General features: G+C 49.3%; 2 protein-coding genes across 2 annotated transcripts; both read right to left on the bottom strand.

Moving 5' to 3' along the window:
- Positions 1–556: 556 nt before the first annotated feature.
- Positions 557–5,511, bottom strand: TGME49_259710 (protein kinase). The gene is made up of 5 exons (XM_002365124.1): positions 4,621–5,511; positions 4,141–4,260; positions 2,795–2,935; positions 2,132–2,295; positions 557–1,509 (listed from the first exon to the last, which is right to left on the bottom strand). Exons 1-5 carry the CDS (start codon positions 4,931–4,933, stop codon positions 1,492–1,494), a joined length of 756 nt encoding a protein of 251 aa, XP_002365165.1. The 5' UTR covers positions 4,934–5,511; the 3' UTR covers positions 557–1,491.
- A 1,701-nt stretch (positions 5,512–7,212) lies between these two features.
- TGME49_259720 (hypothetical protein) lies at positions 7,213–15,501 on the bottom strand. The gene is made up of 8 exons (XM_018781216.1): positions 13,926–15,501; positions 13,366–13,527; positions 12,720–12,867; positions 12,282–12,344; positions 10,365–11,891; positions 9,846–9,938; positions 8,948–9,047; positions 7,213–8,545 (listed from the first exon to the last, which is right to left on the bottom strand). The coding sequence occupies exons 1-8, from the start codon at positions 14,180–14,182 to the stop codon at positions 7,965–7,967; spliced, it is 2,931 nt and encodes a 976-aa protein (XP_018637051.1). The 5' UTR covers positions 14,183–15,501; the 3' UTR covers positions 7,213–7,964.
- Between the last annotated feature and the right edge of the window lie 1,594 nt (positions 15,502–17,095).

Raw genomic sequence — 17,095 nt, 5'->3', positions numbered from 1 at the left:
AACTCTATGCTCCTTTCTGCCGTTCAGTGTCCCTGTTTGTTGATAAATTTTTCGGAAGGAATCACTCTTTTCTTCTTCGAGCGCCTCTTGTATGCAGTCTGTTCAGTTCGTGTACTACTTTCTTTCCCATATCATCTCGAAAGGAAGTTTACCGCTCTTGCCTCAACTAACAGTATTCTTTCTTGAGGGTTCCCCGTTTTTCCTTCGTTGCATACCTGAAGCAATGTGCATGTTACACCACCTTGAAAGAGATATTTGACTTGGATATTGCCCTGCCACTTTTCTCTCTTTCTTGCATGCACGGAGGAATCGGGAATGCGTCCTGCGGCACTCTGTCTTTGGTTCTTCAGAGCTGAAGCTCTTGGCCGGGCTCAACAATATCACGAGAGGAGACCTACGTGTTTGACAGAGGAACCTGTCCTTGAAATGAATTTGCCCTGTCTAGGATTCGTTCCTTTCCGATTGATCCCGTCGGTTCTTCGAGGTTCTAAGCATCTTACATTTCAGGGAAAGACGCATTCAGTTCCTTGGCCTCGAATTTCTCTCCCCTTGAGAACTAACGTACCGTGTGGCTTCTTGAAACACAGGACTCTGAGGACAATCAGATTTTTGTGTTCTGTGGATTTGCAGTCGTTCTCAGGAAGCGCCTGTACGGCATTCCACGCAACTTGAAGCGGCGACCAGCCGTACTATCGGGGGCATCGGTGAATCATGGCATCTGTTACTCAATGTTTACCGCTAGTAAACTGGATGCCGTTCAATAATGCACAGGTTTCTTTCTAGATGTGCGCGTCTGCTGCTACCTCCGAGGGCGTTCACATTTAGACGCCACGCCCGTGCAAGAAAATCAGCAGACCTTCACAGTTTTAATGTAGGCTCGAGACCTACTAGGGCTAACCAAAAGCAGAGAAGGACCCCGGTGCGGCGAACTCCAGTGATTCGACAGATCAGGGTAAGCTGGAAATGAATGATCAGACCTCGTTTCCGGTTTTTTTCCAAAATCCCGACACGCGCACTACGCCCTTTCCTTGGGAAAAATGGACAAGATCCTGCCCATTCATCCCAAACCTCTCCAGCGTACTTGTGCTCACATTCGCACGACTTCGTTCGCACAAATCGAGCCACTGTGTTGTGCTCCGCAGTCGCTAGTTATCCATTTCTGCTTCCATCTTTCGTTTCCAGCTCTCTCCTCGTGCTTTTTCGTGCCTCTTTCCTCATTCTCCCTCCTCGTCTGTTGAGCCTCTCTGCTCGCGTGTCTTTCCTAGATTTGCCTGAACGCCCTTTCTCATGCATTTGCCTACGCAGCACAAAAAGTCAGAGCCCCCAATTGTTCTCCGATGTCGACGCCCACTAGGACGGGGCTAAACTTGTCCCTCTTGAATAATGAGGTTTTCTTCCTTGTTTGCTTCTACAAAGGGTCCGAGAAACGATGCGATGCTTCCCTCGTTGTCTCCAGAAAACTCGAGCTGTCCTTCTACATGCGTCGACAGCTCATCGTCGCTGGACACACTGAAAGCGAACAAGGAGACAAAAACAAAGTAAAATGAGAAGCGTGCACGCACTCTGCAAACTGGATATTTGTTCACGTTCATTTCTTCTCGCACCCGCGCTTACGGCTTCTGGGATGGAAAACAATCCAATCAAATTCTCGAGCACCATTATCCAGGTGTCTGTACACTCTACGTTTGTTCGCATTCGCATAAAAGCCGACGCCCGCCTCGCTGCGATTCCCCACTCACTCCTTCTCGCATCTCGAAAAAATTAAATCGTTCAATGGTCTTTGAAATCGCTAATGTTGTGACACGTAGAAAGATGCGGAGTGTGACGGGAGATCAAATGGGATTCCTTACTTTACTAAAAAGCACTAATCAAGAGCTTTCGATATGACTCGTTTTCCGCAGGCCCGAAAAGGCCAAACAATCCTCATTTTCTCTCCACTTTCTACCTTTTCTTCTTCATGACTAAATTCTGTCATCTCTACATCCCCCTACGGCCGTTGCTCCTTCCCAAAGATCGCCCCTTTTTTCTTTTCCTCTCTTTGTCTCTTCCTCTCTCTCTTAATTTCTCTCTCTTCCGTTTCCTTTCGCTCGCTTTCTCAGTTTTCCTTCCAGAGTCCGTCAGGACCACCTACCTCCTTAAAGTCCGCCAAGTCAACGACTCCGTCTTTGTTGACGTCCATTTCCTGGAAGAGCCGCTTTGCGTCCAGAGACGTGACACAGGTGAACTTGCGATCGAGCATCATTTCCTTCACCCGCGATTCGGGAATGTGTTTCTTCGTCGGGCTCATGTCGTCAACTACTGAGAGAAAGCAGGACACCGCGTTTTGCTTCCATTCACACTAACGCTCGAACTCAGACACACCTCACGGTCGACATGTATATGCACTTCGCCTCCTAGCTACGCCTCTGCGGGGGCTTCGTTTCCGTACACACACATGAAACGGGAAACAGGAAAAATCTCCACTGACATGTCTGCAGCTTTTGTCTCGCGCGTTTCACTTTCAGACACGCGAAAACGATCCACGGACAGTGAAAAAAACGCACTGCTGTTCACAGACAGGTCTGCGCAACGCATACAAAGAAGGCGATGCAATTGGATCGACTCAGGAGATGGGATACCCGCAGACAAAGAATTTCACACACACGCGTGCATGCGCGCACAGGAATACATCAGGAACTGAAGATATATACATATGTATTAACATGCATATATATAGAGAGAGACATATAGATATATAGATATAGGGTAGGGTTCAAATAAACAGTAAAGCTGTGTGGCCATGGGAGAGACCTACTGGCGTATTTGTCGAATTCCAGCTGAATGTCGACCTGATCGAAACCCTCGAAAGACTCAAGAAACATTTCTTTGTCAACGTTGTACAAAGCCTCCACGAACTCGCCGAAGTCAATCAGGTTGTTTTTGTCCGCGTCGTAGTCTGCACGCACGAAAAGCAAACAAGGCGCTTCCCTATCAAAGACGGTCAAACACAATTTTGCGCAAATACGCAGAGACACAAATAACTTTTCTCCCTACCTCAATTCGCTACATAATCACCCCCTTCCACATACCCACACACATATCACTAAATTGATATTCACAGAAAAATATATATATATATATATATATATATATGCATGCACCGTTGAACAGATATGGAGTTAGTTTGTATGTATGAAGCATGTATGTATGTATATGCAAGTATGCTGATGTATGTTTGTATGCATGTATGGTATGATGTGTGTATATATACCTCCTGGTTAATGACAGCGGCAGGCTCATGAGGCAGAGACGATTGCATGCACTGAATGCATAATATGGAGATTCACTACGTCCAGACTTTAACTGCGATTGCTTCAATGAAACATTCTGTATTCTTGCCGTGACACGTCCGGCGATTCCTCGCAATGCAAGACCCCTGGATGTGCGTTTGAATCAGGCAGTTCGTCGACTATCGAATGTCAAATGAGACAGACTGTCGGTGTTTCCCTGGGTATCGTTTCCAGTGCGTCTTCTTGATTTCTTTCGGTGGGGAAAGGAGCGCACAACTCGTCTCTGAAGTCTTTTAGCTCATGTTTCAAGCTGGACGTTCTGCAACAGCCGATGCAATCTCGTGAGATGTTTTCTCCTTGTTGTAGAAGCAGTCACTACGAAGAAATTGCCTGTGTGGATATCGTAATTAAACTGCTTAAGACAGTTTTCAATAGTGTTGGAGTCCAGGAGTTTACGGCATCAGGGATATACTCTACACGGTTTTACATCTCACATAGTCAAACGCTAGACGGACCAGTTCCAGCTTAATGGGTCCAGGCCAAGAAGGATTCCGGATTACCCTCGTCATCTCTGGAATATTGATACACGATGTCCAGATGGTTTTCCTCCTAAGTGTCACCTTATCTCTGACTGATAGTGCAGAAGACCTTGCATCCCCTGAGCAAAGAAACAAAGACTTTCAAGATCGACGCCACGAACCCGACTCGTAGGATATATATATATATATATATATATATATACACTCCGAGAAATGCAGTGTACAGACACGTACAATCGCGCTTCATACGGTGTAGGAAGACCCCTGAGGCAGGAAGCTACCTTCCTCATTCCTTGCATTATGAAGACAGCTTAGCACCTTCCTTTTCTTACATTTCAGCTTCTGAGCCTTGGCCAAAGTGAACTCCGGAGTCTTCTGCAAATCTGCGCGAGAGATGAAGCCGTCTCTGTCCCGGTCCATCGAATCAAAGACTCGCCGCCACGCACGTAGTTCTGCAAAATAAACACCAATTTCTCCCCCGCTTCAGCGCATGCACATACATGCATCTACAGTGACACTGGATATGAACGCGGCTGCGTCAAACACCATGCAGGCAGATACATAAACCAACGAAGAAAAACACGGAAGCACTCTCCCGCGTTAAACAACACATATACGTATATACATATATACATATATATATATATACATATACATATATATACATATATATATACATATATATATATATATATATACATATATATATATATATACATATATATATATACATATATGGAGTAGAAAGAGTGTTGTACGTCGCCTGGTGTGCTACGGCTTGTTTAGGGCACTGACATGTCGAAGAGCGTCACCTTTATCGTTGTAGGGTTTGAGGTTGTTGAATTTTTCTCTCCACTCCTGGACAGCTTCGTCTTCGTAGTTCACTGCTCGGTCTCGCGCCCAGTAGTAGGCGCCGCCAGCGGCGCTGCGTGTGGCGACGAGGCAAGAGGCTTGACCGCTGACTTTCTCCAGAGGGCCTTGAGAAACAGGGGAGAGAAATTCCTTCTTCAGACAATCTCCAAAAAACGCAGAGCGCAAGCTGCTCGCTGCAGGGGCGCGAGAGCATCGGAGTGTCTGTACAGCCCTCTGGGCGAAGAGGCGGTGGAGAGACGCTGCGGAAGCCATTTTGAGGAGGACGCGAGAGAAGAGCAGATTGAAGGATGCGAAGAGAAGTTATGAAGAGAGAGCGAGGGTCACACAGAAAGGCAGAGGAGACAGGGAGGGAGTGGCGAGAAAAAAGGACGGCGGGGAAGGTGAGGGAGAGGAAAGGATTCGGTGAATGATGAAGAAGAGGAGGGCGTCAAACGGAGAGAGGAGAGAGGAAACCGAGGAAAGGATGAAAGGAGAGGAGCTTGAGTGGAGATGAGGGAAGAGACAAAAGGGCGACAACCAGGAGAAACTCGCGCAACAGAAGAGAGGAAAAGGAGACAAACACACATGAAAAAAAGGACGAGGTACCAGTGTGTTGAGAATTCACTGGGGATCGGAATGCCACAGAGAAAACCGACAACAGTCAATCTTGTCTGCACTCTCTGGTTAACATTATCCGAGAAGGCAAGCTGCTACAAAGGGAGAAGAGACGACAGGAGAGTGCCTCACAGAACGCGGTCGAGAAAAAGGAAAAGAAACGAGGCTGCGAGAAAACTCCCCTCGCTCATGCTGTCAAGTTTCATCTCTTTCCCCTTCTTTCTCGGATCCGACTCAAAAGAATTCGGGCTCAACGAAACGCATGCAAGTGAAAACTCGCCGAACGAGCGCGGTAGACCCACCAGAGAAGCAATCGAAGAACGCGCAACGCACAGGGCTGCTTCACCTTTCCTTCTGCCTCAGTTTCGCCTATCAAGAAACGAGAGAAAAAACGCTGCTTGTCTTCGAAGCAAGCGAGAGAAACCTACGTTTCTCTCCTAAAAAGAGAGAAATGATCGAGGCCTCATGGCTATGCCGCACGCGAGCACAGAAACGAACGGCGACTAGCAGGCGGACAACAACGAAGGGCCGGCGATTCTAAGGAGCCTAAACAGATGTTTTAGTCTACATTCATGCAGATCGCTGCTGTCCCTGCGAAACAACAGTTCTGAAGGAACAACGCTTTAAAACCGTAAACCCTAGTTTTCTGCGACAACCAAAATTGTGGAATCCAGAAAGTGTAACAGACAACAATAACAAGCCGCGGGGTGCTCTTTGTTCGCAATCGACAGACACCACCAACACGATCTTCCGCATTTGGTGTAGATACACCATTCCATATACATGTCTATATATATGCATATACAGAGATCCATATGTATATACATAGACAGGGAGATGGTGAGCCGTTTATTCACACGAACGTACAAATGTATATATATAGGTGTATACATAAAGGTGTATATAGTTCAAAATATGTAATTGTATACCGTCTGCTTGGAGAAGGTTGGACTGTGCAGTTTCCATGATTTCACTTTGGCGCAAAAACTTTTGTAAAATTTGTGGGTTCACGCCACGTACGGAGTTTTTCCAGAACATGCACATTCTGCGTTTTCGCGTCTTTCCCTTGTATTGCCTTCTTCCTCACAGTGGCAGGCTTTTTACACTGCGAAGTCCCCAGAACTGACAATGTCACGCATTTCTTTCTTCTAAGGGCTTACGGTTTACCGCTGACACTCCTTTCCCTTTTCTTGCCGAGGCGCAGCGACTGGACGCACGCCGAAGGATCTTTTCCCCGCGTTTCCAGCCTACCATGCAGCTGAAAGTGTCGTCCCCGTTCTACCCATTTTCTTCAGGAACTTCTGTTTCAGCATAACGGATGTTTCGCCGGGAAGTTGGCGGCGCACACAAATGTCCGGCAATCCACTGAGATGCACAGATGGACATCATCTTGGAACGGATTGCTCCCGACTACTCGGGACTCTTTGCAGTGTTGTTCGTTGGGGACTTTGAGCAAGCAAAGCTTCAGAAGTCCATGAATTATGTAAACACTCTCAGCACTTATTCTCGCATTTGAGCCCGGGACTGGAGAATTAAACATTGGCTGAGTTCTACAGAGAAATCGTTTGAAAAGCAGCTAATGTGATGGTGACTCAAATAGTCTTCGTTTGTTCCAGATAACACTGGAGCTGCCACAAGTATCCCTGTTTCCTGTTTGAAAAACGAGCCAGTGAGCTAGTTGATTTTCTCACCGAGGCGAAGATTCATTACGCAGCACTGTAGTCTATCGAGACACACGTCTGCATTATCAATTGCAAGCCACCTTTCTTTCTGTAGGTTTGACTCTTACATGCCGCATTGCGTTTCACCTTCTACACTGAATCCCAGTTAGCCTGTTAACAACGAGCTTTTCATACCAGAAATGTGTCTAGAAACACCGTTGCGTCTATGATGAATTACTGAACTCTTTGTACAATCCGAGAGCCAGCACTCCAAGAGTATCTGGCCTCATCCCCGGCGTACCTTACGAATCTTGCACATAAGAAATAATGTGATTTGACTAGGATAAAAAAGAATTGCCAATGACTGAATTCGCAGATCGAATCTTTTAGAGCGCGAGAAGCACGAGAGCCGCCCGTCTAAGAGTCTTTTCAAGACGCATTCCTTTCACTGCGGATGCAAAAGTCCCGTGAACATGGTGCAAGCAAGTGTTGAAGATAAAAGTGACACAATTGCACCTACACGAAACTGTAGACAAAAACAGAGATCAACGACTACTGTATGTACACTGTGGAGAGGTCCCCTTTCTCTTCTTTTCCCTCGGAGATGCGACAGTCCGAGCTGATACGCCATGTCCGCGTCTCCTCAGATTCGTACTCCGGAAGAGAGGGCATCTTCTTTTTCTCTTAAAAGCTATCTTCTCTGCTGCTCCTTCGTGGTTTCTTTCTTCGGTTTTGCATGCAAAGAATCTTTCGGAAAAACCTTTTTAGAACGCAGTCCAAAAAGCGAGAAGAAATATATATTTTGTCTTCCTCAACTGGCTAAGGAGCACCGAAGGGGAGGCGTCTTCCCTAGAGGTCCTTTCACTTTTTTCTTCTTTCTCCTTGTTTTCCTTCTCCGTCTTATCCCCTTCTCTACTCGCTCTGTCTTCTCTCCACACTTCGCTCCTCGTTTCATTCCCTGTGTCTCCTCTTCTCATGTTTTTGCTGGTTTCTGCTTTCTCATCTGTCATGCTCGTCTGCGCTTCTCATCAAAAAGAGCCGATCCTCTCCGAGTCTTTTCTCTTTTGCAATGTCTCGTCGTTTTCTTGCCCGTCGTGTATCTGCCGCTCTTCCTTCTCCTCCCTTCCCTCGCCAGGCGTATTGACTTCCTTCGCTTCCGATAGTCTCTCGTCCTCTCGTTTCTGCTCGCGCTCTTCGAAGCTGCCTGCACGCGGAGAACAACTGTCTCCTCCCCTCTCTGCGGGCGCCCTCAGTCTCATCTCTGTCTCCGCGGAAGAGACACCTGCTTCCCGCGCCGCCTCTCCGGGAGACCCAAGACTCCCCATGACTTTCCTTGAAGAAGAATCCGAGCCAAAGGGAAGTGACGAACAAGGTGGATCCGACGAAGAAGAAGGTGGACATGATGAAGAGGAGACACTTGAAGAAGAAGATGCTGCAGAAGAGGATGAAGCGGAGGCTTTGTTAGCGTTGACTGTAGGGGAAGCGAACTGTTGCATTCCTTCGACGAGGCGGGCTGCGAATTCGTCCTCCAAGTGACAAGCGCGACAAACAACGAGAAGGAGAGACTGCACTTGCTCGGGGGCGATGCCGTAGAGGACCATGAAAGAACCTGACGCACACAGAACATAGCAAAAGTTCAGCTTAACCCTGAGGAAGTCGAAACTCCAGGACTTCAACATCTGAAACTGTTTCACGTTCATGTCTTTTTCAAGAGCTTCATGCTCCCAGAGACGCAGCACAGGACTGCATGCAACAGAGACAGCCGCGAAGAGGCGCCGGAAACTCGGCCGGTCTCCGCGTTCGTGACTTCCACATCGACATGTCTCCCTTCTTCCTCTCAAGAAAGAAGAAACGCCAGCGAGGAGCAACGACCACAGGAGGCGATGCAGAAGAAGGCAGAAAGGGAGATGATGGAGTTTTCTCAAGTGCATTTTGTTCTTTTCTCTGAGAAGGCGGAAGAAAACCGCATTCTGCTCGGCGCTGGAAAACGGGGATGTTTGGAAAAACCTACCAAAAGATGTGAGACACCCGCAGCAAGGATTCCTCTCGCGAAACGCCTTCTCCTCCTGCTGAAGAACCTCGTCGCCCATAGTTCGCCACTTCTCCATCAACTGCATGCACAGAAAAATGGCAAATACACGTGAGTCATTCGCCACATATGGCAAAACTCAGCAGACACACCACAAGGAACACATCGGAATATATGCATGTATATATATATATATATATGCGCAGGTGCACAGTTGATTACGTCCGCATTAAAATGTGCCTATGTTTAGCTGCATAAAATGGAGTCTGTATATATATATATATATATGCAAGACACAGCTCCACATACATGCTCATATATATATATATATATACTTGTATATTTGAACAGGGACTAAAGTGTAAATAAACCAGCAGGGTGAGTGTTGATGAAACTGCTTCTTAGACAGAATCCACTCTGTTTCCTTTGTCCTTTCAAATAGATGCAAAAGTACAGCATTGCTGTTTCCGTGGATCAGTAGAGAGTCTTCGCCAGGCCGCATGCGGTTCTGCGTGTCCTCGTTGAAGATTTTGTCTTTTGCGACTCTCCAAGAATTCATTTCGACCCCTCGAAAGCGTCGCGCGGCATCTATCGCTGTTGCGCGTGGATTTCTGGCGCGAGGACTCTTGTGTTTCACAGCGACATTCGTGACGGCTTGTCTTCTGGATATTTGTTCGCTTCCAGACTGTCTTCCCTGTGTGCCGACATGCTGCACGGTATGGTGTCCCTCCAGCTCTCTCCTCTCTGAAATCTGGCCTGCGTGTTTTTTGCTTCTACAAAGGTGTGGATTCTTTCCAGGTTTTCCTACGAAGAAAACGAATGGAAGCACGAGAGTCTGCTAGGCATGACGTGAACGACAAAAAAAACGCGAAGTTCTCACCTTCTGGCGCTGAAATTCCTCGCTGATGGTCAGCGTGAGTGCCTCCTCCCAGAAGGTGACGCGGTTCCAGTAGCGGTGGTGGTAGATGCACCGCTGCGAGGCGGAGAGAAACACAACAGAACGAAAATGCACACCACGCAGAAGCCTGCGACGGCCACAACAGGAACTGTTTCGCTCCGAACCCTCATAAGAACGCGACACAAATCAAGACACGCAAAATCCGCTTCGAAATACGTCTTTGTCTGTAAGAACCCCCCCTCCACCTGACTGAGGTGCAAATGCCTCTCTCTTCACAGCGAAATCTCTCTCTACCGAGAACGACCTCTACGCATGCACCTCAAAATATACATCCACAAATGCGTTATATATACGTATGCGATCGGTATACATGTCTCGGACATGTATGTGTAGGTACGTTTGTGCGAACGTAGGGGATCCTCGGGCGTAAGTGAAACTGCAGAGCGCTTCTTTTCTCGCTTGCTGTTCAGTTCCGAGCAAAATTCGCATCTGAGCACTTACATGTAGGGACCACCGAACAGTCTCGGCTTCGGTCGCGGGTAGGGTGTTTCGGGCGTCGCCTCGATCTTTCTTGTCGATTTCTGCACACGACTGAGCAAAGTCCACCCAAGAAAAGGTCTGCATTTGCGGGTCTGCGCTCTTGAGGCCCGAGGCCGCGATTTGCATGGAGAGAAGGAGGAGCATGCGCCCCGTCCAGACGTCCAGTTGCTCGTCGGCGGCGTCCAGCAGCCACTCGCTGATCTCGCCGAGGATTCGCAGGCACAGCATGTGGTGTAGGTACACTTGCTTGTGGCCGCGAACCATGCACGCTCGGCGCCTGCGTTCGACAGCCTTAAGGAAGGCGAGGCGCTTCGCAGGCGAGGCGAAGTCGCTTTTCAGCCGCGGGAGTGCCGCATCGAGCTGGTGTCGGACCTCTGGGCTGTAGGGACACTGGGCGGGGTCGACGACGAACGCGGTGACGGGTCTGCCTTCGGATTCCACATCGCCCGCGCCGTTGCGCTTCTCGGCTGGCTCAGCCTCTGACCAGAGCAGGTCGAGGAGGGCGTCGAACTCCCTCTCAGATCGCACCTTCGCCTCGTCTCCGCTCTCCGCGTTGGCAGGAAGGTCCTGTTCCTCGCTTCTCGTAATCAGCGCGAAAAACGAGGTTTTTTCTTCTCGGCGCCCGCGTTTCTCCTCGGAACGACCTGCTCCGCTCGCCGAACCCCCCCCCCCGCCCTGTGGCCGCTGGTCCTCTGCGGCGAGCGACTCCCCCGCCGCGGCCTCCGGCACCTGGGGCGTATGTACACCTGACTCGCTGGCGGGCCCGCGGCCGGCGACGAGCGAAGCGGCGGATTGCATCACGCGAGTGAACGGGGACTTCTGCAGGAATGATCGCGCGACATTGGAAGCCGCTGCAGCTGCAGAACTGACCCCCAGAGAAGAGACGCCGAGCGGCGAGGAGCTGAAGGGTGAGGCGGCGAACGAGGTAGGGAAGGCAGAAGACCCCGAAGAGCCGTGGGCTGGCGTCGACCCCGGCGCCCACGGCACAGGCGTGACAGACGCTGAAGGCTGCAAGGCGTCTCCGAAAGTGTTGTCGAGCTCTACCCAACTCTGCACCTTCACGTCGGCACCCGTTTGCTTCTTTGGCAGTCGATACTTCCCGAGGAACTCCTGAAGGTCCGCCATGGGGTCGACGGCGTCCACCGTCTTGATGGTTTGCTCGAGGTCGTACTGGACGTTTCGCAGATACGCCGCCTGGTAGACCATAGCCTTTCGGAGAGCGTCGCGGAAACAGAGCATGCGCTTCTCGTCCATGTCTTGCAAGGACTGAAGAATAATCGCCATCTTCCTCTCGTTCGCCTGCGCGGCAGCATTCAAACGCGCCACACTTTCCCGGTGCTCGTCCTCCGCGGCCTTCGCCTCCACGCAGCGCCGAATCGCCGACAACGCAAGCTCTGTACGTACATTCGGCGCCTCACCCTCTGCCGCTTGCGCCTTCACAGCTGCCGCCGCCGCCTCCTTGCTGCAGCGCAGGTAGCGGTGCATCGCCTACGGATTTTTCGAAAGCGCAGGGACAGACTGTGAAGAAGGTTTCAGAAGCAAAAAGGAATAGACAAATGTGTAAAGTGCATTCACACCAAAAAGTGCGATGCACGCGCTTCACGAAATCAGACGCGAAAAGGGTTATGAGCGGAGCTGTCTACCCAGCCAACCGACAGACCCCCATAGCCAACCGAGACATCCCAGTGGAGTGTACACACCAGAAAAACACAAGCATGCGTTCCAATGTATACGCACTGATATACATATATATATATATATATATATATATATTTATACATATGCGTAAATATGCACGGGTATGCATGCAGAGAATCACTACTTAGAACATGCGCGTAGCTGAGATCCCCACGAGTGAAGGTGAAGAACAGAGCGTACTTTCTGATGGTCCACCGTTGCCAGAGTCAATTCCTTCTGCGCCTCCGAACCGTCTGCTTTGATCTGAGAGGAAGAAAGAACAAAGACAAACATCACCTTGTCGATAATTGAAACACAACGGATGCTCAGCTGATACACCGACCTCACGGAACACGAAATACAGAACAGACCCATGCACGTATGGAGATATATATATATCTCTACATATATATATATATATATGCATATATGTGTGCCGCTACGCGTATGTCCCTATAAATATATGTCCAGACACACACACGCTCATCTGTGCACTCTTGTCCATTCATATATACCCTTTTGTCTACACGTCCCTATTCGCAGATCCGCATACACATCACCATATATATCCATATATATGTATGCATATGGAGAAAAGCCGAGAGTTATCGGGAGAGGTGAGATTCAGGTGATTCGCACTTGTTGGAGGACGAGGTAGTGGTTGTGAATGGTGTTTGTGAGCGTTCCCTCGACGACGTCTCTCCGAATCGCTTCGGCGAACTCTCTGCAGTGATCGGCCTGGTGGACCGCCTCGAGACGGAGAGCGTTGACGGCAGACATGACGGTCCTGCAAAAACCCGGACAGTCGCGAACAGCAGGTCTTCGAAGGAACCAGGCAGAACAATCATGAGGAAACCCCCAAGCAGCAAGCCCGAGACAGAAAAGACACGGGAGAAGACTCTCCGCTTGCTGCGTTCTTGAGCGCGGAGCGAAGAGCACACCGGCGCTACGAAGGGCTTCGAGAGGGCATACTTAAGGCGATAATTGTGGAAATAGATCCGAATGAAGAACAAGCACGCATCTATCAAAAATAATGAGGGTCTTCGCGGGGTCGGACTGCTCGGGATTCGAACAAACAGAAAACATTGACGTCAATCACGAGGTGTACGTACACCGCACGCGGGGCCTGTCACGCTTGTTGACGACGCGGAAGCCACGGGTTTTTTCTGTTAGTTTTCTAGGGAAGAATGAGTTGAGAACAAATGGCAAACGCCCGGGGTAACAACAGTTGTTGGACTCACCAACTTGCATTGTATGTACACCTGGCCAGCGAACGGAGACTCACTTGCTTTCGAGGTTGGTCGCGACAAACGTCTGAACGAGACTCTCCATTTTGCTCGCTTGCTCAACCGCTGCGTTCGCGCGGAGGAGCAGCGCAGCCCTCAGACGCTCCAACAGCGTGCGTCCGCTGTCTACACGACTCACTGCTAAGCACCAGTCTGAGGTTCTGCAAATACCAAGCCACAGTCTCTCGATGCTCTCTGAACTCTCCTCGAACACAACCATATATATATATATATATATATCCATATAACTTGCGTAAACAGCATGCATTTAGTACACGCATGTGTGCAACTTATTCATGTATACATGTTAATGTGACACCGGAGAAGGGAGGACAGTAGCAAGGAGGCGTCAAGCGGTGTCCGATTCTCTGTTGGCACTTCCAAATATACAAACGGAGAAGCAGGAGCATACTTTCTCCTACACACCCACATAAATTCATGCATATATATATATATACATATATTTTAGTGTGTGCAGCACACGGCTGTGTAGGCGTCTATGCAGACATGTAGAAACATAGATATCAATCAAGAGTGTGTCCGTTTGTGAGGATCTCACAAGTCCTCTTTGAAGGAGAATGCGTTCTCTGCAGTCGCGTTTGCAGGTGCGGGTTGAGTCGTTTGCGTGTCTTGCGCAGATTCCTTGCGAGTGTCTGTTCCCCCGGAGTTCGTTTCGGGACCTTGAGCTGAGGCGCAGAAAGGAGCTGACAGAGAGGAAGAAGAGCGCGCAGAAGCGAAGGCGTCTCCGTCGTTCGGAGGAGCTCCCGAACCAAACTGTCCCGACCCCGCCACCCCCCAGGTGGCCTCCGCTTCCATCGTGAGAACGGCTTCAGCACGGAGTTCTTAGAGACGCAGGGCCAGAGCAAAGCCGAAGAAGAGAAAAGATGGAGAGTCAGAGAACAGACGAAGAGAGAAGGCAAGGGAAAGAAACCGAAAAGATGCAGAGGTGACAAAACGAGTCGAGCACGAGGCAGCGAAACGACAGACAGAACTGAGGAGAGACTCAGAACGAGGCAGCGAGGAAAGAAAGAGTGGAAGAGACCGCCTGTGACACAAAGAGGAAGACGAGAAGAGGAGCAGACGGCAAGAAGGGAAGAAGAGCAGAGGGGAGGATACGGGGGACGGAGAGAGAGGAAGAACGAGAGAACAAAGAAGGACAGTGTCACACAGACAAGAAAGGAGAGAAAAGATTTTCTCTACGAGTGAGACGAAGACGACGAAAGGACTCCTGGAAGAGAAGCCGAGGGGACTAAAACGAACGAGGAAGCAAAGAAAGAAGACGATACGCCAAGGAAGATAAGAACAGAGAGGCTCCCTGATACCAAGAACAGCGGCGAGATACGCTGGGATACGGGGCCTGTGCGAGACGCTGATCTCTCACAGCGAAGGAGACACGACGCGTGGAAGTCGGAGCTGAAAGAAAAGAAGTCGGAACACAGAGGAAGAAGGTGAAACAGAGAGAACGCGCATGATGAAGAGACAAAAGCGAGACGCGGTAGTGTGACACAAGAGAGACAGAGACAGCTTCCGCGCAAGGTAAGTGCGACTGCTGGCATGAGTGACCTTTGGATCGGCCCAGGGGGAGACCACTGCGGAGGGGCGCCGCCAGCGGAGAGAACTTTGAAGGAAGATAGCCAGCAGATGGAGCAGGAAGCCGTGAAAACAAAGACGACAAAGACGAGAACGACGTCTGCAGTCGCCGAGCTTATTCAGCTGTGTGTCAGACGAAGGGTGGCCCCCTAGACGAGAAATCGATTTCCTCTGCACATACTCCTGAAGGCAGCGACCGCGGTAGAGAAGACGGCAGAAAAGGAAGAGAGGATGCGCCTGGCAGCCGTAAAGAGAAGAAAGGGAAGTTGCATGAGCGAGACAGGGTGGAGGGAAGAGGAGAGCGATTCCTCGGAGAACCGTCCTCTTTTTTTGTCGCATTTCCCTTAGAAGAGCGTCTTTCTCTTTTCTTGAAGAAACGCTGCCTCAAAACACGCGAAAGATGCCACGCGCAAGACCAGCCGGGTGTACAGACACCCGAGGCGGGACGGACAGCTGTCTCGAAAGCGCGCGAGGTGACTTAGTGACAATTGATGGATCATCGCGAAGACAAAGAAGGAAAGACTGCGACAAAAACGACGAGAGGTCTCTTCCGTTTGCATGCGTTTCAAAAGACTCGTGGCATCTAGAGTCTCCCGCTCTCGTCAGCGTGGCGCCCGCCGCGTTCCGGTGCCGCCCGGAACGCTGTCTTTTTCGCGTGGCGGGCGCTGGCATCTCGCGCCTTTATTGTTCGACACAGCTAGGCTCGATTCAAATGGAAACCCAGGACGGAAAATAGGAAAACTGAGGACAGAGCGGGGAAAACGTGCGGAGAAACGTGCGGAGACGCCCTCAGCCGCGGGAGAAAAGCGAGACGCGCTGGCGCCGGACTAGCGCAAGCCAACAAGACGACCGACACGTGCGTCTGCACAGCTAAAACATTGACGAGAGTTTTTCTGTAAAGTGACACAGACAGAAGTTCTCTTTAAAAAGACATATATTCTAGCACACAGCTCCGCATGTGCATCTCTTGAGCGAATACAAGGACAACCACAAATATGTGTGTACACATCGAAAGGAAGGTGGTTTGCCCTTCGGACAGCTTGTTTATCCACATGAACGCATAAGAACTATATCCATATACATACATAGTATGATATGTGGTTAGAAAGGTGTATCCATGGATCGAAAAGTGTATTGTATGTGGCTGGAAAGGTCTGAGTACTTGTAGATATATGTTTATATTGCATGTGGCTAGACCCGTGAGCTCACCTCAGCCCGGAATAGCTGTCCGCTTGAACATCTCGTTGGATGAAACAGAGGGAGTGGTCATGAATCCGGAGGGCTTGTCGAGCCCATGCCAAAAGCGACAAGCATACTTCAGTTCGATGAATTTCGCCACTCCTCAGAAGAGTGTGAGACTGTCAAACACGCGTGTGACGGGTCGAAAGGACGACCTCTGCGATTCCCCTTGGCAAAGTGGAACCGCGCAGAAAGCACGGCTCCTCGACTTGAAAGAGATCGCCTTTAGATCGAGTAGAGATCCTCCCCTCTCAAAAACACAGACAGGCGCCCCACGCCTCCGAAACCGTCCTACACACAAAAATCCCATGTACCTGAAAATCTAAGAGAAAAGGTTGGTTCGAGGATTCGAATACCGTTGGATCTTGTGTATAGAGTGTTGATTGGCCCTTACAAAGAGTGTTGACTGTCCTTCTCTGAGTGTTTATTATTCCGTATAGCATGTGTATTACCAATCGCAGCGTATGCTTTTATTGGGAGGAGCCTGTCGTCTCCCAAGATAGCTGATATCCAATCTCACGCTACAATTACTTGTATGAACCCTGGAAAGCCGACCCTCGAATTCCGTACAGACTAACAAAGATAACACCTCCACCTCTAAACCTTCAAGCACTTCAACGCCAGCAACATCTGGTTTCACACAGGAAGTTTGTCCTGTGTAAGAAGTTTCAGGTCGTTTCTGTCCGCAACGACGTCTCCATGCTCTCTGTGCAGAAAATACATATATACATATATATATATATATATCCATATATATAAATGTATATATATATATATATATATATCCATATATATAAATATATACATATATATACATACATATACATATATATATATATATATATATACATACAAACCACTTTTAAAATAGAGCTGTAAGAGAACCGATTTATATAGATA

This window comes from Toxoplasma gondii, chromosome VIIb (assembly GCF_000006565.2).
Source record: "Toxoplasma gondii ME49 chromosome VIIb, whole genome shotgun sequence".
NCBI lineage: Eukaryota > Apicomplexa > Conoidasida > Eucoccidiorida > Sarcocystidae > Toxoplasma > Toxoplasma gondii.
The sequence above is the reverse complement of the archived record's forward strand: the minus strand, read 5'-3'. Positions and strand labels throughout refer to the sequence as shown.

What these genes read in the sequence shown, in the direction of transcription:
- TGME49_259710 (XM_002365124.1), bottom strand. Translation starts at nt 4,933, where the DNA reads ATGGCTTCCGCAGCGTCTCTCCACCGCCTCTTCGCCCAGAGGGCTGTA. An exon ending in CAAACCCTACAACGATAAAG is followed by an intron (nt 4,261 to 4,620) that starts GTGACGCTCTTC and finishes TTTATTTTGCAG; the next exon opens with AACTACGTGCGTGGCGGCGA. An exon ending in CAAGGCTCAGAAGCTGAAAT is followed by an intron (nt 2,936 to 4,140) that starts GTAAGAAAAGGA and finishes TCGTGCGTGCAG; the next exon opens with ACTACGACGCGGACAAAAAC.
- TGME49_259720 (XM_018781216.1), bottom strand. Translation starts at nt 14,182, where the DNA reads ATGGAAGCGGAGGCCACCTGGGGGGTGGCGGGGTCGGGACAGTTTGGT. An exon ending in CAACGGTGGACCATCAGAAA is followed by an intron (nt 11,892 to 12,281) that starts GTACGCTCTGTT and finishes AAAAATCCGTAG; the next exon opens with GCGATGCACCGCTACCTGCG. An exon ending in AGGAATTTCAGCGCCAGAAG is followed by an intron (nt 9,048 to 9,845) that starts GTGAGAACTTCG and finishes CTGTGCATGCAG; the next exon opens with TTGATGGAGAAGTGGCGAAC.